Raw genomic sequence first — 23,134 nt, 5'->3', positions numbered from 1 at the left:
ATGCATTTAATTTGGCTTTTTTGTCATTGATCATCCGAAAAACAATCTTTAATGTCAAAGTGAAAACAAATTTCTGTAAAGTGATCTAAATTAATTTCAAATATAAAACACAACCAAACTGATTGCACAAATATTCTCTCACTTTAATAGGAGTATATTAATATGACACAACCCTCTGTGTGCGGCACGGTGGCGCAGTGGTAGCGCTGATGCCTCGCAGTTAGGAGACCCAGGTTCGCTTCACGGGTTCTCCCTGCGTGGAGTTTGCATGTTTTCTCTGTGTCTGTGTGGGGTTTCTCCGAGTGCTCTGGTTTCCTCTCATAGTCCAAAGACATGCAGGTTAGGTGCATTGGTGATGCTAAATGGTCCCTAGTGTGTGGGTCTGTGTGTGTGCCCTGCGGTGGGCTGGCGCCCTGCCCGGGGTTTGTTCCCTGCCTTGTGCCCTGTGTTGGCTGGGATTCGCTCCAGCAGACCCCCGTGACCCTATAGTTAGGATATAGCGGGTTGGATAATGGATGGATGGACAACCTTCTGTAGTCGTGAGGTTTCAGTTGATTGTAGTATATATGCAATTTATCTGGAAAGGATAACTTGTGGTGAGTCAGTATGGTGGCCTAACTTACACAATGAAGACAAAAGAACACTCCGAGCTACTCAGTGAAAAGGTAAGTGAAAGACAGATGGAAGGGAAAGGAGACAAGAAGACAAGAAAATATCCAAGACATTGAATAATCCCTTTGAGTACAAATAAAGCAATAATTAAGAAATGGAAAGAGTATGACAGAGCTGCAAATCTGCCTAAAGGAGGCCAGTCACAAAAAATGAGTGATCATGGAAGAGGAAGACTAGGGAAGGAGGCCACCAAGAGATAACTCTGAAGGAGGAGGACAAAAAGGGAGAAACCGTGAAGACAACAACTGTTGCCCAGGTTCTTCACCAGTCATAACTTTATGAGAGAGTAGAAAAGAGAAAGCCACTGTAAAAAAAAAAAAAAAAAAAAAAAAACGCACATGACATCTTGGCTAGAGTTTGCCAGAAGGTACATGTGAGATTCTAAAGTCAAATATTAAAAAGTTCTATAGTCTGATGAGATCAAAATTGAGCTTTTTTGTCATCATACTATAAACCACGTTTGGAGTCAGCCAAACACTACACATTGTGCAAAACACACCAACCCCACCATGAGGCATAGTGATGCCAGTAGCATGTTGTGAGGATGCTTCTGTGTCGCATGGTCCTGGAAGACTTGCGAGGGTAAAATGAATGCAGGAAGATAACTGGGAAATTCTGAAGGAGAACCTGATGCAATCTGCAAGAAACGTGCAACTTGGGGAAGATTAGATTTACAGCAAGAAAATGACATGCACCATAAAGCCAAAGCAACATAGGAACGGCTTAAAATCAGTGATGTTAATGTCCTGGAGTAGCCAAGTCAGAGTCCACAGCTCAATCCAACTGAAAATGTGTGGCTAGACTTGAAAAAGGTTGTTCACTCATGATCTCCATGAGATCTGAGAACGATTACAAAGAAAAAGGGGGAACATAGCAATTTCCAGATGTACAAAGCTGACAGAGACTTGTGCACACAGACTCAACGGTATCATGGATGTTAAAGGTGCACCAACTAAATACTGCCAAATACTGCCTTGAAGGGAGTAGATACTTATTCAATTATTTTGTGTTTTTATTTTTCATTAATGTACACCACCATGCAGATATTCTTTTTCACTTTGATATTAAACAGTTTCTTTTCTGTTGATCAGTGCTGAAAAAAGCCTAAATAAATCCACAATGTTTCAATTTTGTATAACAATAAAATGTGTAAACATCTAAGGGGTGAACAGTTTTTGTTGGCACTGTAAATATGGAACTGGAGCCAGTATGTAGGTGTATTTTTTAATGTGCCATCTCACCTGTTCGAGTCTGTCTGAGTGTATACCTAAATGTAGTGTGGGATACACTAAGATCACATCAGGGCACCTGTTTTGTGCCCAGTGCTGCTGGAATAATCCCCGATTCCACATGACTCAGTATCAAAATATGCAATTTTGAACACTAAATGAATGAATGTAAGATTGCCAAAAATATGACAAAGCTGCAGGTCTTAAACTTTGGCAGCCTAATCCAGAAAGACAACTGTTTTTATAGTAGTGTGCTGGCAATAACACAGTTTTGTGCTTTTCTCCTGTGTGTTCTGGTTCTCATTTATCTTTTAACTTTCCGACTCTGTAATTGTTATTTGTTTTGTGTCGATCTTTTAATACAAACAAGCTGAAGGGAACACTAAGATCCTCTACAAAGTCCCTTGATGAGATACTCTAAACACACACTGTCATGCTGATTACTAGCAGTGATAGAGATGAACTTTCAAAGATAACATTCTATATTGATGAGGAATGCTGTGTGTTCTGAAAGCCCCTGTGAGCAAGGAGATATGGTGGAATGAGGGGGAGTAAAGAACTGGATCTTGAACAGCCACTCTCACCTCTCGTGTTGAAAATTGTACTAAACAATTGTAATAAAGCAGGTGAACTCTAACCTTGTACTTGTCAGTCCTGTATGATGTTCCTGTGAAATATTGTCTAACTGCACTGGACACTGAGTCAGATGTGGATTTAAAAAGTTTTATTCTCAGTAGGGAATAAGAACTCAGAGAAAAGTGTATGAGTTGTCTGCACTACTCCATCAGCTATCAGCCAGGCTGCCTCTACTGTTATTCAAAACCTAGTGTCTCAAGTCGAGGTGAAAGTTTTATGGGGAAGCCAGATAAATTATAGAATGTTATAATGTCTGCACTGTACATGGACATTTAAATCCAGATATGAAGTATATCACCTATTCTGCACTGCCTATTGTACGTTTTAGCCTTACTATGGAAAGGTAAAAAACACTTAAAGTATCTGTCAAAACCAGCTCTTAGGAGGACTGAAAATAGGTTGCATTTTCTACTGAACTAAAACCTAAAAAGATGAAAGTTGAAAGCTCGTCTGGTGAAGTAACTGTGACTCATTCGTGCTGTTTCTAACACACTATGATTTTTTTTAATTGAACAGAGGATATCAAAGAGTCAACTAAGGTGTTTCCTACAAATATATATTGTCACACGTGTGCAAAATATGTCTCTTCTGAACACTAATACATCTTAAATGAATGTGGACTACATCGCACAAATTTATCCTGCTTAGTTCTTAAACTATTGCCTGGAGGCTAGTGTGGTGATCACTCGGTGTGGCTGTACTGTGCACTACCCCTTGAGCTTCATGGGTCCTACAGCCACTCCCTAGTGTATGATAGACAGACTAGTATGTCCCCCAAAAGTCTCTATTATCGACAACATTACTACCTCTTTCAAGACAAAAAGGAACACTTGGACTGCCTGCTGTATACATTACAAACTTTGAAAACTGCTGGCCTATGCATCAAGCCTACAAAAAATATTTTGGGCTAGCTGAAGTAAATACCTTGGGTATGAGGTAGGACAAGGGAAAATTAAATCATGTGATGACCCAAAAGGATGCAAATTGGCCCAAACTGCAAAGTAAAAGATAAATGCAAACCTCTCCTGAACTAGGTTATTATCAGAGGCCTTGATTCTTAAAGAGGGATGCTCCTCTAATGAACTAAACACAAAAGTGAGCTTCAGATACTATGGAATGGAATGTGACTGGTCACATGTGTGCACATAAGAGATCATTCATCTGCTTCGGTGATGGTTGTTCTCTGTCATTCCAAGGGTTGGCACTGTATCATAACGTCCTCTCTTTTCCTCCATCTGCAGTCAGGACGATTGACAGCTCTCCTACTCCAACGTCACTTCTGGTGTCCATACATCTGGACTGCCTCTTTCTTCCCATTTGCCGCATAACCAGAAGAACCATCATCTTGGGAAGTCCACTAAATGAGACTTGCAAATGAAGAAGACTTGTTTGCATTTTACACTTTTTTTTTTATCTCATCTTTTCAGTTAGACGGGGATTGCCTGAGGGTGCCCCAACACTTTTATGGTTTCTGTCTTGTTGTTTATTGACTTTAAACAGGCCCTCACAACAGCCCCTGTGCTGTCCTCTCCTATCTTTTCTCTTCCTTTTGTTCTCTAGATGAAAGCCTCTGTGACCAGCTTATGAGTTCAATTATGTCAGACTGTCACATACATTCAAAATCTCTGTCTCTTTGAGAATAACTTGGGGGAAGGAGATAAAGGTCACACCTCTGCTTAACTAATATATGCATCTGCCCAAGCTTCCAAGGCCGCCTTATTGAGTCCAAACAACAAAAAAGAGACCACTATCCAAAAGACACTGTCATTGACAGAGTAGCACAGGCATGGTGTCAGTATTCTCTGGACTTATTTACTTTAAATGTATATCTCAGCATTGAGCAGGTTGGCCTGTGGTGCCTAACCCCTTTGTATATTTTACTGTGTTTGAATTCACAGGGAGAAATCATTTAGAATATATATTTTGGTGATGATTAAACAAGAAAGCCTTTTAACAGCCTTAAAATTGAAAAAGTCTTTTAAATTTGGAACCAGCAAAAAAGGAAGAAGAAATCTGCAGAAGAGGATTAAAACTAAATTAAGGAAGGCAAGGAAAACTCATGAAGACAAACTAGAAGTGTATTTTAATAATGATGCAAAGACAGCCTGGAAGGGATTATTGTCAACAACTTGTTATATGCCCAAGAGACTCTATATGAGTTCTGCTAACGAACTAGTTCTTGTAAATTATATAAATGGTTTTTTATTGAAGAATTAATGCCAATGATTTTATTTTAGAACAGACAAAGGCTCACAACAAATTAAAAATGTTCCAGTCATTTCAGATGTTGAAATACCTATTTAGATGTATAAACCCAGGCTAAGCTGATGGTTTCAAAAGGGATGAGTTGTACATTTTTCAGACCAGTAAAAAATCTGTTTCAATGGTCAGTAATGGAATAATTCACTAGTGCCCAATAACTAATGACCAATAAATGATCTATGTGATGTTGGCCCTACTTCAGTATTCTTAAAGAATACAGTGTAGACCAGTTAATCTTCTCTGAGATAATCCAACATCTTTAAATATTTAAGACAACCTAAACTTTTGTTAAGATTCTGTTGATAGATTTTAAAAGTATGTTCAATACTGTTATGACGTGTGTGTCACTGTCCTGCAACCGAAAAAACAAAGCTCAGTCTTAGGCTTCAGAATGACCAGCTTTAATAATCAACTTCAAACAGGAACAGGAATTTATTCAACCACTCCATGATACAGCAACACAGCAAACAAGCAGTGACTTCCACGGTTGGTCTCGTGGTTGTGGATCCGCGACTGGGATTGGATCGGCCTGGGGGAAAGTGGGCCAGGTCATTGGCCAAATTAAAGTACCCCGCGGGTTGTCGATCAGTCCCGGCCGACGGATGCGTTGCGTGGTGGGGCTGCGGGCGAACTTGTCGCGGTGATGAGCCTTTTATGGCCGACAGATGCTCTGTGCGACAGGGCTGCTAAGTCGCTGTTGAAGCAGGATGTGTTACGCGGTGGGGCTGCATGCATGTCACACTGTGTGTTGGGATCTACTGACTAAGAAGCTGATGAAATTTAGAATTCACTTCAAGTTCAAGTTTATCTATACATGTACACTACAGTAAAATTGCTTCTTGCTTTTCTGACCATCAAGAAACAAGTCATCACTCTTCAACACTATGATCTGCAAGTACTACCAGTCAACCATGGACACTGAAAAAGGAAATTTCAAAGCAAAGTGATTTGTTTCTAAAAAGTTACCTAAAACCTTATAGATACTAGACACGGCTGCTGTCTTTTGTACAAAGTACAGTCAATTTCTGACTTGTATACTTGAGCAACATACAGGACCTACCTATCCCCCAATGTCTGATTCCTGGCTTAAACATGCTTTCTTTTGTTTTAAAGTTTTTGTTGTTTTTCACATTTTTTTTTTCATTGTAAGTTAATGTTTTTAGATTGCTTTTGTCTTTTATGAATCTATCTTTATATGCTTTTTTGTTAATATTGTCTTTATATATTGTATTTATGTATTTAATTTTATATCCCTTGTGTTATGTAGGTAGAACCCAAAGAAGTTGTTCCACCATGGTATCACTGCCTATTAATTTTGGCAGAGGGAAAATATTCATCAGAGAGTTATTGGGTTTCATGAAGTAAAGAACATATTTGTATGTTTTTAGGATTTTTCTGGTATCTGGTTATTTTTGCTCTGTTCTTTGGATATTGTTATTATATTTCAGCCTGGGTGTGATTGCTTTGGATTGTCTTTTTAAGGCAAAACCTGTCTCATTTTTGCTTTTTTTCTCTGTTTTCCCTTTATTTGCTTATTTTTTTTTTTTTACTATTTAATAAATTCTTTGTTTGCCTTTGTCCTTTCACGTCAGATATTTACAGCCTTCCTCTCATCTGAAGGACATATTTGAGTATTTTTGAAATTTTAAAGCCTGAGCCATATTTTGGGCCTGTGAAGTCCAGAAATCCTGACATTTAAATTTATGGCTAGTATGCCCGGGGTGAGGCCTGGTCTGGCTTTTATTTATTTTTGAGGAAAGCTTACCTTTTTTTGCTATTTTGGTGTCGCTGAATCACAAAACAAACACTTTTTACAGTACATACACTAGTAGTTTTCTAACATTTTAGGTTACTGTATTGACAATTACACTTTTCTCCATCTAAAATGTTCCTTCTTTATCCTTCCAAAACCATTTATTCTGGCAGGAACACATGAATGTATATTGGCCACGGATCATTATATTTTAAATAAATATTGATAGTTCCAGTAGGTAAATTTCTCATGAGAGTTTGGTTAAGAGAAGAATGGTTAAGGTGGAAGTAACAGAGATTTAATGATAAACTGAGAACACTGCTGCAGAATGGGTTAGATGATAATATTTAAGATAGCTTGTTCCATGTGTCAGACTAAACTCATAGTGAAAAACATTTTCTTGGTCAATACCAGAACTAATTCCTTTAAGGTTTCTTTTGAGGTTTCAAAATTCTCAAGCAGTCTTTCCTTTATCATAAAAAAATGTTGGAACACTCTTTAACATTGCCATGACATCACACATTATACAGCTCACTGCCCAACAGCAGGTAACATCATAAAAATAAGACAAAAATATAGTGACAATCATAATATCACCAATAAAAACAGTAAAATAAACTTTAGTAACAAGTTATTTAATCAGTTTTAACAAACTTATTTTGTGGCTATACAATTTTTATTTTTAACTAAGAATTGCAGATAGAAAGTGACTGTAACTGTATTTTATCATCCTGAAAACCTATTAACACACTTCATGAGGCTTCATATTCTCTCTCAGTGTTGTACATTTTTTGCACAATTGTGCCAAGATTCATGTCTAATAGGCACTGAACTAGTGGGGTTTTTAAAATGTCATAAAAATGTTACAGCAATGAGGCATCAAATTTGATTAAATGAAGCTCTGATAACGTTCTTTAGGTAAATGTGATGAAATTAAAAAAAACACATGATCTTAGAAAACAAAAAGAAAAAGGCACACATATTGTGTATTCAAATAAGGAAAGAATAGGGTTACTTCACCACTGATTTTAAAAGTTTTATTAACAATTTCAGGACTGTCTTCTTATTTCTAGTTATGTCATTATTTATCTTTTGTGAATTCACACTGCTTTGGGGCACCTAGAATTGTTGCTCTCACCCAGAACCAGGTAATAACATAACATAATCCAATTTAGGGTAAATGAGGCAAAGAGAACCAACCTAGTAAACAGCACCAGTCCATTTCTGGGGCAATTCCTACACAAACCCATACTTACACACCCAATTTAGAATCATCAATTAGCCTATAGAACATGACTTTGGGATGTGTGTGGAAAATCAAAGTTCTGTACTATGAGGAAATATTCAAGGTGTTGAACACTAACTAATGCACCACTTTGCCTCCTACAAAAATAAAATATGGGCTGAACTGGGGCATGGAGACAACTACTTAACTGAATTATTTTGAGAGTTTATATCTGTATCAACACTATGAAATGATTCTTCTTCTTTCGAAACAGGACTAAGCCTATGTTTAAAAAAGCACAAAGCTCTTCATTTTGCTGGGGTATGAATGACTATAGCATATTAACAATCATTTCATGATTATAGGTTGCCCAATATCTGGGCCCACTTTGTCAAGCAGTGGTTTCAAAGCCAACACCAAGCTTCACTTCACCAGTAGGGTTAGATATTGGATATCCCAAGTATTTTAAAGCAATTTTGAGGTTTTGAGAATCATGCTTCTCCTAGAAAAGTAACAAGGTAAAGGAATTCCATCCAACTGGGACTAAGTAAAAGGAAACACATTTCACTTGGTTAGAGGATGCAGAGGAAGAGACCCCCTATTTGATTTAATAAGAAGTTTTAGGTATCTGTGTGGCAGCAAAAAAAGTTTTTCCTTCTTATTAATAATTGAGATCCTAGAAGGAGGTCATGAGTGGTCCAACATTCTAGATTAGAAGAAGACAGCCTGATTTAATGTCAGCCTGAGGGGTATCAATTGGATTGTGACATATCTCATCATGTAATCAGTTTGCAAGAGACTTACACAACAATACAAGTTAGACAAAAAAGACCGACAGAAAGTATTTGGAGATCTGGTGATACAAAAAAATGTACCTCCGGAATTGTGCTCATTTTCTTAAAACAGGTAAGGGTTTTATTAGGGATGATGGCTAAATACTTCACATCAGGATGTTATATTGCAATTATGTCAGGCTCAAGTACAGTTGGTAAGTAAATAAATCATATTGCCTCAATGGAATATAAAGAGTGAGATGGACTGATAACTATGGTCTAAGAGAACAACAGGAAAGAAAAAATGCCAGTGTAAAGAGTTTAGAATGGCCATATAGGTTGATGGATATTCTACCTTTTTAGCCAAATTGCTTTAGAGAAAGTGTGGATCTCCTTGTGATTATGTGACTAGATGAATGTAAATGCAATACAGACTCAATGAGACTGCAATGGAAAGATCTGTACTCCAGCCTTAGATCTCATAGAACATACCTGAATGAAGTATGAAGAGACCTGAAGATTGCAGTTCTATCTAAGGAACCATGACAGGATCTGCCAGGAAGAATGGGATAAACTGCCCAGGTGTCCAAAGCTTGCCAAGACTTACCATAAAATACTGAATACTTATGATAAATTTCATTTTTTGATTTTAAATATATTTGCAATCTTTTCTGTTTTTACGTTTTCATTGATAGGAAAAAATAGAGTGAATATTTGTTGATAAGCCATATTTGGATTTGTTAGACTGTTACTTTCTCTATTTCATATCAACAAATGACACTTAAACACAGTTCACATCTGAGGCAAATTGGAAGACATAAATATAATGTGCTGACAGCAGGTTATGCAATGGTAAGGAACAGTATTTTTTGTTTTGGCAATCCTTAATTAGTAAAATAGTCCAAAAAATGTATCACGACTAGTCAGGCATTCTAGGAATGGTCAGCGTTACAATGCAATACATTTAGCAAGATTAATATGCATAATAGGCAAGTTATTTGCATTTACTCTTAATAAATTTATGAAAATTTTATGAAAACATACTAAGAGAAAGGAAAACTCTGTCTCATAAGATTTGATTTCTTGAAGGTGTAAGAGAACACTCTAAAATAAGATTGCTTCCTCCTTGTATTGCACACAATTAAGAGTTTAAAATAAAGAGTTGGGACATAAATTATGCTTGCAGTACGTTAGGCAGAAAATCAGTTTCAACCTAAATTGACCAATGCCTTAAATGACCAGATAGCCCACAATATATACTTTGATAAAGAGGTTACATACCGTAGGGGTTGCTACTCTTTGTATCACAGTAACGACATTGAGGATTTCGAACCGGTTGACCAGGAACATGTTCTACCAGCTTACAATACAGCTCACGGCCACTTTCACCACATGTTGCATTGGCTGTGATTTCAGCCATGGTTGCCAAGTTCAGCACAGCTGGGAAAAGCCCTGCAGAGGAAAAAGTAAAAAGATTAGATTTTAGTAATATCTCCATACTACATAAAAAGATGCATTCACACACTATTGTAATAAGAATTATTCATTTTCATAAGTCACATTAAATTCTTTAGTGAGTAATGCCTTCCTGATCTCTGGTAATGAGATGTCACAATGCCAGACTGCTTACCACAGTAGCATATTAACATTCCCTCTGTAGTGGAAAAGTCTTATTTTCACAACCCTTTCAAAATCTAAACTTCCCACCACTCTCATGTCAAATTAATGCCCTCTGATTATGTGTGCAAGTTTACATGAAGATAGGTTTTCAGTAGACCAGTCTTTAAGCTACTGTAATATCACAAATGTGTTTCTTCTATAGAATTTAAGTCAAATATTTTAATAAATACAGGATCATTTTTACAATTTAATATAAGCTTATACTTGAATGAAGTTGCAACAATGGATTATTAAAAGCATAACGAAAAGGACTGAAGGTAACAAAAGGGTTAACTAAAGGGTTTAAGCTTGAGCATTTGAGGCTTTTGCTTCATCTAGAGGAGCCTCCAAATTAGTTGCTAAGGTTAAAATGAAGTAGGTGTGTATTGAACACCCCCTTAAAAAGCAAAAACAAACTAGTGAGAAAGCCCCAACACCCCTAATTATGAAGCAGTGATAAGATCAATGGGAAAACCCTTAGGATGTCCCTATTTAGGAAGCAATGTTTAGAATAATGGAATAATTGATATGTATACAAAGTTACTGTTGGCTGCAGTTGATTGGCTAAGATGATAGAATTCTGCATATTAAGCGTCAGAAGACGTGATTTTTTTAGATAAGGTAATGATAAGAGAAAAGTATAAAATGGAATGAATTGTTTTCTTGATTTTTCACTTCATGGACTATTTGTGCCTAGCTATGTGCAAATAAAGAATTGTTCTACATTTTCATCTGGTCACTGATAATGATTTACTTTATATATAGCAAAGAGAGCAAAGTTTTTTTCACAACACTTCTCATTGTGATGATTGTCTAAATTTGCATTATTATACAGTTGTACAGTTATTTATTTATCCAGGACCATGTCCTTGGGTTGTGAAAAGCGTGTTATGAATAAGATGTATCATCATTATTATTATAATATTGCCACCTCTTGTTCTGGAATCCTGGGACACAAAGAAAATTTAAAAGAGTAATTAACTTGAATGCCATCAGCAAATAGGAACTTTGTTTACATTCAATACAAATTAAGTGCTGCCTGTCTGAGGTAACAGATCAATTTATGTTCATTTTATTCACATCCTCTGAAAATTACTGAGTTTTTCATACACTACATCTACTGAATTGTCACTCTCATGAAAGCAGATATGCTCCAGGGCAAACAAAACTGTCATTCTTTTCATTAATCACTATTTTCTTTTTTAAAAGTAACTAGCCAACCCGCGGCGTAGCATATGCCACATAATTATGTATTGATGGGTGAACACTTCCTGAAAGACACAGTTGTCCAAATGGGGTGGGTTTGAGGATACAACTGTAAGTGAATACAAAGATGGAACTCTGGAGAGAGGGCAGGGAAGCGGGCCCGAGAGGTTTCAGGTCCTAACCTATCCAAGGACGGGTTGGCACAACTGGTAACGATCCTTCTGCAGGTTCACCTACGGAACCCGTGTTAGGACATTTACATCCTCTAGATAGGCAAGTTCGATCGTCTGACGCCCATTCCGCCCCCGCCATTCTAGTCTGCCGATTTCTTAAGTCATCTCTTAGTCATTGTTCAGTATGCACTGCCTGCTCATGTGTCTGCCCCCAACTCCTCACCTGAATTGCTTTCATCTGTGTACAGTCCACATGCACTTGTGAGTCATGTTGACTGTTCATTTTCCACACACCGCCTCAGTCGCATGCACCTGTGAGCCACGTTCGGGCCGGGCGAGGTTTCCCGTGTTGAGTCCAATTAAGCCAAAGGCTCCACACCTGGTGGTGCCCTTCCGTCAATTCCTTTAAGTTTCAGCTTTGCAACCATACGCTATAGTTCATATGCACCTGTGAGCCACGTTCAGGCCGGGTGAGGTTTCCCGTGTTGAGTCAAATTAAGCCGCAGGCTCCACACCTGGTGGTGCCCTTCCGTCAATTCCTTTCAGTTTCAGCTTTGCAACCATACTCCCCCCGGAACCCAAAGACTTTTGTTACCCGGTTGGTTGCCTGGCGGGTCATGGGAATAACGCCTGATCGGCAGTCGGCATCGTGTATGGTCGGAACTACGACGGTATGTGATCTTCTTCGAACCTCTGACTTTCGTTCTTGATTAATGAACACATTCTTGGCAAATGCTTTCGCTCTCGCGCCATGGTCAGCTGTTTAGTGAATTGTTGGTGAGCGGGGCTCTGTGAGTTGGCAGGCGTGGCTGTCTTGCGTGCGTCTTGCTTGCCATGGACTTAGTAAATTATATATATAGATATACATTTGGTGCTGACAAAGACTTTACTATTGGGGATTACTGCACTGGTGTGGTACCCTTTCACATGATATAATTGTGTTATGAATGCAGTATTTGTCATCAATTTGCCAGGTCCCAGGTACTACAAATGAAAGACAATGGTCTGTGGAGCACAGAATTCGGCTACACCTGTATGATGTTGCGCCTACATTCTCGGCGAAGAGACCAGAAGTTTAGCAACAGACCGTCACTTTCTTTTGGTCTAACAAAAAAGAGTCTGTTGCAGGGTTCCTGAGACTCAATGCCACACCTGTACTTCCGCGAAGTATTTTTTCATTATCATCTTCAGTAGCCATTTTTGGTCGAAAAAATGTTCACTATATTGAAATTTAACTTCATTAAACGAAATCCACTAAATACAATGTGGTATGAACGTTTGTCCGGGAAACCAAAACTATTTGTTATTCTGAAAACTTTGTCACTTCGGTATTCGCTATATATGGCAGTGAGACAGAAGGACAGCTGCTGTACAGGCTTTTAAATGATCGATGCAAATAAAGGACAAATATTGTTTTTACAAAAGTTTTAAAGAGTCAAGTTAAAGTTAGAAAATGGGATTTATTAGAAAATGGAACAAACCTTAACAAAACTGATAATGTCACTTCTCAATGTTGTCTACACCCTTCTCAATGCACTTGCACCACCTGCCTGGAAGTGCCTGGATTCCAGCAGAATAAAAAGCTTTTGTCTTGTCCTCTCAACCACTTGTGCACTGCTTTCTTCATGTCATCATCTATCTTGAATCGATGACAAGCCAGATGTTTTTTAGTGGTACAAAAAGGTGCAAATCACATGGTGCCAAATCTGGAGAATAAGGAGGATGTGGCAAATACCTCAAACTTCAGTTTCTCCAGTCAAGCCTTGGCGTTCTTAGCAGTTTGTGGGTGGGCATTGTCTTGCAGCAAAAGGACTCCTTGAGACAGCAGTCCCCACCACTTGGATCGAATAGCAGCCTTCACATTGGTCTCCAGCAACTCACAGGAACTTACGCTAGTGACTGTAGTACCCCTCGGCATGTAGTGTTCAACAATAACTTGGGTGCACGAACGGTTCCGAGGACAAGACAAAACCTTTTATTCTGTTGGAATCCAGGCACTTCCAGGCAAGTGGCACAAATGCACTGAGAAGTGTGTAGAATACATTGAGAAATGACATTATCAGTTTTGTTATGGTTCGCTCCATTTTGTGAAAAATCCCATTTTCTAACTTTAGTTTGACTCCCCCTCATATATACCTATATATGTACAAATATAATGTGATGGACAGCATGAACAAGTGGGCATCCCTGCCATGGTGGATTCCAGTTCTTTACAAAACTGGGAGGCCAAGACATTGTGTGGGCAGGAAGAGAGGCATGGTTGTCCCAGCCTCAGCCAGAAGATGCCAATGTGGAAGCTGGTATGTTGTTATGTTAGCGGGGTTGGATTGAAGATGCTTACTAGGCCATGGTACCTGTATGGACACCTGCAGGACATGCTGGGAATTGCAGTCCTTTGGGGCAGTCCTGTCAGGTTCCACGGGGGCTGCCAGGGGGTGCTGCAGGGATTCTTGATCCCTACTTTGTGGATCTTCCACTTGACACAGAATTGTTTTTTTATGGACAATGTCCTTACACCAGAAGTACTCCTGGCTGGTGTATAACAGGAGCCATCCTGCCTCACTCAGGCAAGATGGAGTCGGGTGGTCAAGGATAAAGCTCACCCTAGAGGAGGGGAGGAAACAGATGAGAAAAGGGAGAAGACCAGACTATTTAATTGTATGTGTAAGAAGCCTGTTTGAAGATATTTGTTATAATAAACCCTTTATTTGAAATAAGACTGTTTGTGAAGAATGTGTCTGGGGTTTGGGGCTCTGTGAATTGGACCTGGACTTAAAAACATGAGAAATAAATGGACAAATGGATGTGTTGCTTTTCTAAAATACTTTTGCAATCATAATTTTTGCAAGAAAGTATGTATGCTTCTAAAACACACCCAGCAGCATTCCAGGACCTTGATCAGCTCACTGCAGGTAATCATCTGGGGGAAAAAAACCAGCCTGCTCTTATAGAGCACCTTTAATTATGGTAAATGCCAGAGCAAATTTTAGAAACCTAACAAAGATCTTTATTAGAAGCAAATGGATATCCATTTCACATTTGTAAGAATGGTGGCACAGTGGTTAGCAGTACTGTCTTACTGATCCAGATTTCTGGGTTTCATGTTCAATATTTGTATGAAGTTTGCATTTCCCCCTGTATCTGTGTAGATTTTCCTCTGTACCTCCTTATTTTCTGCCCACACTTCCAAAGAACGCAGGTTAGAAGAACTGAGATTGAATGTGAATGTGTAAGTGTGATGGATTGACATCTTATTCAGAGTTGTTTCCTGCTTTGTACCCAATGCCTCTGAACAAGCTTAGGCAGGTTTACTAATTTAATTTTACATGATCTATAAAACTATAAGAGATTTGCATCAAGACATATGCAGAATAGAGTGTAAAATAAGAAAGAACCAAGAAATTGAAGAGCAATCACTATGTAAAAATGACTAAAGTGCCACACTGAAAAGACAGAGCTTCAGAATAATGAATTTAAGTATCAAGACCAAAAACAGATGCAACACCCTCTTCTAGCAGTCTAGACCTATGGGTAAACATCTTCAAAGCCTGCAGATTCAGATCCTGTGTGTGCTTACACACTTGAAATAAATCAAAATTAACTGATGTACCTGAGTGAAAACTGCTGAATTTACATTTTTATTGTGCATTTTTCATCTCCAAAGAAAACTCGCTGCAGTTTACAAAGGTCAAAGTATGAACTAAAAATCAACAACTACTGCAGACTGGAGCATCTTTAGGGAATAATCTCAAATATTACAAGACCTCAGATCCCACTTTATAATAGAGAGAGACAAGAGGAGACAGACAAAAAGTCAGGCAAAGTGACTTTGATAAATGCCAAAGGACTGAGTAAAAGAAAAATAATGCCTCATCCACAATAATGGAAAAAACAGAAACCAATTAAGAACAGTAGCAAAAAACATGAATTTCTCATGTCCAATAATTTTTATCTAGGATCCTTACAAAAACATTCAATCTGTTTATATATTTTCTTGGAAATACATGAAATGTGTGCTTGTTTTGATGGAGGATTACTTTAATTGTGAGCTGTAGCAGACAGTAAAAATAAGCAATTAATAATAAACATGACATTGGCATTACTGTTTTAAATGGCTCTGCAGACGTTTATGCTCTATTACGATATATTTACATATATATTTAACTTGCACAGTATTTATAAAGCATGGCACGATAATGCAGTGGTAAGCACTACCACTTCATGAGCACACAGTTCTTTATGCAAAGTCTGGATGTTCTCCCTTTATCTGCCTGAATTTTTCTTTTAGATAATTGTTTTGTGCTTGTTAGTTTAATTGTGAATTCTAAATTGCCCCCCATGGGTGGGTCTGTAAATCTGCCCTGCAATTTCCTGGTACCCATTTAGGGTTCATTTGTGCCTGTTCTGAAAGTGACTAAATGCTTTTAAGAATGTTATGTTATCTTATGTATAACATTGTGCTAGAGAACATATTTTATTTAATGTCAGACACTTTAGGAGAATGTATTTAAGCAGCTAGATAGAAAAACTGCTGGAGTATGACAAGGTCCTTTTTAGTTGAAAATATCTAAATGAAAAGAGACAGATAAGAACCAGATAAAGACAAACGGTGTTAACAAGATTCTTTCATATAACAGCTTTTAAGTCAGAATATTCTACACCATTACTGTTAAAAGAAACATTTGGCATTCTTTAAATCTAATTTATTTATTTTATTTTTTAACAACCGTGGCATGCACTTATTTTCCCTGGGAATTTGTGCTATTCAATTAGCTTTTTTTAAAAATACAATTATGATTAATGGAGTGTAGGCAGCTATGGATAGTAATACTTCCTTTGAATTCTTTCACTGGTTTGTTTCCAAATACTAAGATCTCATGCCTGGCTACTAGTGCCAATCTCCAGGACACTGATTCAGCAGGCAGGATAACTTAGGCATGACGGTGATGGGTAACAAGGCTTTATTGGGTATTTTAACTGTCAGGATGGAGTAACCAACCAGGGCCTAATATTTTCATATTTGTTTGTGAGAAAGAGCAAGTTGCTTTTATTTTCCAGATATTGGTTCTTGGTCATGTCCCACTATCTTGTGGGTGTTCAGGGAAGGATAAATACTAAGGTAGCAGACACCAAAAGAAAATGTTTTTATACCCCTAACATACATCCTGGAGAATTCACTCCAGTCTCGCAGAAAATGAGAGCACAACATGGAAGACAGATATAAGTTCAAATTTGTCTAGTGCTGTCTTCATTGGTAGGATTGGCCACTCCATCCAAATGGTTACCTACCAGTCCTCATAAGCCAGACAGTCCTTGGACAGTAAAGCGCTGTTTCAGAAAGTGCCTGGAGTTTACAGTCCCAGTACTTGAAAACAGATCGTCAACCATGTACCAAGTAAACAACTTCAGAAACTCTTTGTTTTGCCAAGTTGGAATGTGAAAGTTATACACCCACTGGTGTATACCTGAAAGATACGTGTTATTGATTGAATAAATTAAACACACATCTTTATATATAATACGCTACTGTGGCTGTTAGATTGTCAGTCCAGGATTTTAAACCGATTGACCTATTGACCTGAAATTTTGTACACATATACTACATTCGGGGTGATGATTGACCTCCAAGGTTATTCCTCTTTTTATTTTTATTTTATTTTATTGTAGAATCAACTCTCGGCAGTGGCCAGCAGGGCCTCATCCCTACCACCTTTGCCGTCACTTCCATTTCCTCTTCATATCTTAAATCATTCTTGAGGCAGATTAAAGACTTAAGTGCCAGCTTAAGTGAAAAATTAAAGAAAATGTACTAAGTAATTGCAACACAAACACTGACTTAATCAGTTTTAATGCGAAAAGATGCAGACAAAAGAAGAGAAGAAGTGGGCTGCTACGGTGAAGAAAAGAAGAGCTGCCCAGGAAGCAGCAAGCACATCAACTTCTGAGAAAACGAATGTTAAACTTACAGTGAAAGAGTATGAAAACTAGGAATGCTCAATCAAGTGTATTCATTGCACGTTATCATGCAGTGCGCCGTTACTGGTTGTACCATAGTGCAAGAAACCAGACTACCAGTGTCTTATTGAAGGAAGAACATTACACCTTGATTTGGACAGAAAAGGACAGGGAGGAAAAGTGAGAACACAGAGTAGGCTTTGCTGTACTGAACACAATGCTTTGCATGACTGAATCTCCAGCTAATGGGTCACACATAATTTTAAAGCTCTGTCTTTTATCAGCCTGGTGCCTTGTTCACCTTGCATGTTGTAACCCATTACACTGTGGCAGAAGCTAAATATCAGGTCTGTGAATAACTGTAAGCTACCATCAGAAGCATTGAACTCTCGGAATTCATTTATGTCCTGGGTCACTTGATTGTAAGAATTGATGTTGATTGAGAAGTGTGGTCAACCTGCCCAGGACATCATGGCATTGAGTAGATGAATGAAAACAGACAGCATCTGATTTCTGTAGTTTTATGTGAACTTTGTGCAATCAACACCTTCTTCCAGAACAAAGCACTAAGGCATCCCAGACTGAATGAATTTCATCAACTGGACCTGGTTATCAGTTACTGAGCAACATCAGTAACATCAGATTATAACTTAATGTCAACTGTGATATTGACCACTCACAGGTTATTTCTGCTATCAAGCTAAAACTATTAAAGTTTTTATAGATCTAAGTAAAAGGGAATGTCATGATTCAATGACAGCAATGTTGGCCCTGGTAAGAACAAAGAGTTCAATGATCTGTTTATCAAAATCAGTGCTAAGCAGCCAATCAACCTAATGCCATAGACAGATGGGACTCCACCCATAACACAATCTATGCTTTTGCAGTCACCAAAAGGAATGCAAGAATAATGAAATATTCAAAGCAAACATCATAGCAATGAAGCCACTTATTGTAGATAAACATTATGCACCGTTCACCTACAAGCTTGATCCAACCCATAAGAATCTGCAAATATTAAGAACAGCAGGAAGAAAATTCTAGCCAGTTACCCTGCAGTGTGAAAATGATTACTGTCTTTCTGTAGCAAAATGTAGCTGTTCACAGATCTAGAATATGGAAGAAGCATGTCTGAGAGAATCAAGCAAACCACCAGCATCTCAGCCATAAAACAGAACTTCTCAAAACCAAGGATGTTGTTTTGATTACATTGAAATAAAGATGGAAAAGTCAGCTGAACTACCTAGAGCTATATTCCAGAGAAACCAGAGTCTCCCAGAAAAGACCTAATGTCATTGAAGACCTGATTGTCCTACACAAACTACTACAGATAAAGAGCTCACAGTTGATGAAATTAGTAAAGGCATCAGCACCCAGGACTGTACAAAAACACCTGGTTATGACTCTATAATTATAAAAAGTATTAAACATGGAAATCCAGCTTTACTGGAAGCTACAGAGTTCTCCGTCTTTGCCAAAAAGAGAGGGTGAGGTATTGCAGTGTATATGATATTCCAAGATTATCACCTCATATGTGAAAAAATATGACCATAGTAATTGTGATAATTATTTGGGCATCTTCTTACTTAGCATTGTGGGAAGGGTTTCCTCCCAGACTTTAAACTCTTACAGATTATGTCTATCCTGAATCACACTGTGGTTCCAGAGACAAAGTCAACAGATGACATCTTTACAGTACACTAGCTACAGAAGTGCTGTGGACAGCAAAGGGCTTTCACTGATTTAACCTCATTAGTAGGTAAAGATTGTTCCAGGTATTGATGTAGAGAAAAGTCAAGCAAAATGACACCTTTTATTGGCTAACTAGAAAAGATTACAATATGCAAGCTTTCGAGGCAACTCAGGCCCCTTCTTCAGGCAAGATGTAATCAATTACATCTTGCCTGAAGAAGGGGCCTGAGTTGCCTCGAAAGCTTGCATATTGTAATCTTTCTAGTTAGCCAATAAAAGGTGTCATTTTGCTTGGCTTTTCTCTACATTCATAATGGCTAAAACGGTACAACACCCTAGTACTACAGGTATTGATGAAAACTGAATGTTACTCATAGATGTTTACGATCATCATCTCTGTGCAAAAGGCCATAAAAGATGCAGTAAGTTATGATGTTGCTACTACAAAACCCTTCATGAAGGAAAGCATAGTTGTAGCCTTGCACCAAAGGTTTTTGAGATTTCTTTCCCCTGCTGCTGTCATTTGGCTTCTAAAACTAAGTTATGCATTTTCTTTTAAGAACACCTACATATGTCTACATTTTTACCATACTACACTGTGGTTTGAAAATGAACACTTTTAAAAATGCTCTCTCCAGAGCCATATACTCCTGAAAATGTTGTGTCAGCGTTTTGAAACGAACAGGCATAAACTCGTTTTTCTGAAAACACTCCTCTAATCACACTCTGATTGGTTCTAACCTGTATCTCAGAATGGATGAATAGTAACTTTCTCAAATTAAATGAAGAGAAAACCGAAATCTTAGTGATTGGCAATAATGGATACAATGAGGCTATTAGAAATAAACTGGATGCATTAGGATTAAAAGTCAAAACGGAGGTAAAAAGTTTAGGGGTAACCATTGACTGTAATCTGAATTTTAAATCACATATTAATCAGATCACTAGGACAGCATTTTTTCACTTAAGAAACATAGCAAAAGTTAGACCTCTTATATTATCGAAAGATGCAGAGAAATTAGTTCATGCATTTGTTTTCAGTCGGCTAGATTACTGTAACGCACTCCTCTCAGGACTACCCAAAAAAGACATAAATCGTTTGCAACTAGTGCAGAATGCAGCTGCTAGAATCCTTACCAGGAAAAGAAAATCCGAACACATTTCTCCAGTTTTGATGTCACTACACTGGTTACCTGTGTCATTCAGAATTGACTTTAAAATTCTGCTTATGGTTTATAAAGCTTTAAATAATCTCGCCCCATCTTATATATCAGAATGTCTGACATCTTATATTCCAAATCGTAACCTCAGATCCTCAACTGAGTGTCTCCTTAGAATTCCAAGGGCAAAACTTAAAAGAAGTGGTGAGGCGGCCTTCTGCTGTTATGCACCTAAAATCTGGAATAGCCTGCCAGTAGGAATTCGCCAGGCTAATACAGTGGAGCACTTTAAAAAAACTGCTGATAACACATTATTTTAACATGGCCTTCTCATAACTTCACTGTAATTTAATCCTGATACTCTGCATATCCAATTCATTATAATAACTATTCATTCAAAATCTATACTAACCCCTACTCTCTCTTCTGTTTCCTTTTCCGGTGTCCTTTTGGTGGTGGCTTGTGCCACCACCATCTACCCAAAGCTCCATAATGTTCCAACAATGATGGATGGATTAAAAGCCAGAAGTCTGTATGACCATCAGCATCAAGTGACTCCGTGAGAACCCTAACTACAAAGAGGACTATTTCATTTATGTTAGGTAGAATACCCAGAGGGGACTGGGCGGTCTCGTGGCCTGGAACCCCTACAGATTTTATTTTTTTCTCCAGCCATCTGGAGTTTTTTTTTTGTTTTTTCTGTCCACCCTGGCCATCGGACCTTACTCCTTTTCCATGTTAACTAATGTTATCTTATTTTAATTTTGTATTTTGTCTTTTATTTTTCTTTTCTTCATTATGTAAAGCACTTTGAGCTACTTTTTGTATGAAAATGTGCTATATAAATAAATGTTGTTGTTGTTGTTGTTTTTCTTATTGTAAGAATTATTGACTTATCAAAAAAATTATTATTTAGTTTACTTTAAGAAATCTTGTCAAATAAATTTTGCTTATCCCATTAGCAGATTTTTTTTCTTGCCCAATAAAAGCAAAACAACTCCCATTTAAAGTTTTTTTTTTGTGTCTAGTTTCTGTATATGCATTTTTTGCAGTGTACATTTCATTCCCTCTTTGTTCACCCTTTACAAAAGAAAAACATTTTCCAACATAGCAGGCATAAAAGAATTGCTCTCAATGGCGCTTGTTGTGCTGTTTACCTGTATGCATTTAAATTGCATTTTGTAAAGTGAATGCTGGATAAAAGCAAATTACTTACTGGTCACTAAATTTTTGCGATAAATCCCGTGGCTGGCAGCATTACCGTAGTAGTGAGATATTCAAAGCCCTGTGAAAATTAGATTGTAAATAACTCAGTTCACAGCTTCTAATCAATGTTTATTACTTAAACTTAATCTTTTCAGTAAGAAGGAGTGCATTCTGCAGCAAAATTAACAACAAGGCGCTTAATGAATGGTTGTAGTAGGCAATGGAGCTCACAATACAGTGGAGTGAAGATATAGACACAACAAACATGCACTTATTTATTGATTGATTGATTGATTTCTTCTATTCAGTTAAATGTTGTTTGGTACAACATGTGCTCTGACTTCTGTGGACTGCTTATAATCAATCATCTTGCAAATGTACAGAGAGCTTAACACTTTTTGTGTTAACTGCCTGTATAATGTCTTTAAAAGATGTGTTTGAACTGGTTGCTTGGAAGAAATATGTAGCTTTCTGACAATAGGCATGTGCACTAAGTGAAAAGTTTAAAAGGACTTTGAAGCATTGGAAGTCCAGAAATTTTAGGAATGTTTCATCGATAAGAACTGATGTTTTATAGTTTTACAAGATGCTTCACTATAACCACCTACCCCCTTCTTCAAGCTGTTTCACTATTATTCTCCCGTGAGGGTGCAAAGGTGTAGAGATATACTTCTGATGTACCACTTCTGAATGGGAAACAACACAAGCACGCTAAGTGCATTGGAGGTGTTTCATCTGAATGTGATGATTCTGAATGAAAGGTAAAATGAACAAGAATTGCTATCTGCTCCTGTCTGGTTTTAGAATCACTGCTCCTGAGTGTGCTGCTTGTGGAAGGGCATGAGGAATTAGGAATTTAGATATAATTGAGCTTCAGTGAAGGGGAACAGGTTTAGATGCATGAGCCATTTCTCCACCAAGGAAGAAAATGGGGGAATGAGAGACAGGCATGGTGTCGCAGTGGTAGTTCTGCTGTCTCGCAGTAAGGAGACCTGGGTTCACTTCACAAGTCCTCCCTACGTGGAGTTTGCATGTTCTCCCCGCATCTGCGTGGGTTTCCTCTGGGTACTCCGGTTTCCTCCCACAGTCCAAAGATATGCAGGTTAGGCACATTGGTGATTCTAAATTGTCCCTGGTGTGTGTGTGTGTGTGTGTGCCCAGGGTTTGTTTCCTGCCTTGCGCCCTGTGTTGGCTGGGATTGGTTCCAGCAAACCCCCATGACCCTGTAGTTAGGATATAGTGGGTTGGATAATGGATGGATTGATTTATGTTTTTATGAGCAACTTTGATAAGAGGCAAGTGCACCAGTTCAGTAAATAAACGAGCAAGCTGTATAAAGACAGAGAGAGAGAGCTGACTAGAAAGTAGAAGCCGACAAAAAAGAGATGAGCTGTGCAGAGAGAACAGGGAAGTTAAATTGAGACTTTATGTAATTAAAAAGATAAGCCCTGCCTGGAATCCACACATATATTGAATGTGTTTCTGCTCTTTGTCTGCTTTAAGAACTACAGGAAGATTCATTTATGGTTTGGA

General features: G+C 38.0%; 1 protein-coding gene across 1 annotated transcript in view; it reads right to left on the bottom strand.

Moving 5' to 3' along the window:
• lama2 (laminin, alpha 2) overlaps nucleotides 1-23,134 on the bottom strand; it is an 820,770-nt gene that overhangs the window by 623,633 nt on the left and 174,003 nt on the right. The window contains 1 exon segment of the mRNA XM_051924216.1: nucleotides 9,832-10,002. Within this exon segment, the coding sequence (XP_051780176.1) occupies nucleotides 9,832-10,002 (171 nt within the window).

The sequence above is a fragment of the Erpetoichthys calabaricus genome, chromosome 3, assembly GCF_900747795.2.
Source record: "Erpetoichthys calabaricus chromosome 3, fErpCal1.3, whole genome shotgun sequence".
NCBI lineage: Eukaryota > Metazoa > Chordata > Cladistia > Polypteriformes > Polypteridae > Erpetoichthys > Erpetoichthys calabaricus.
The sequence above is the reverse complement of the archived record's forward strand: the minus strand, read 5'-3'. Positions and strand labels throughout refer to the sequence as shown.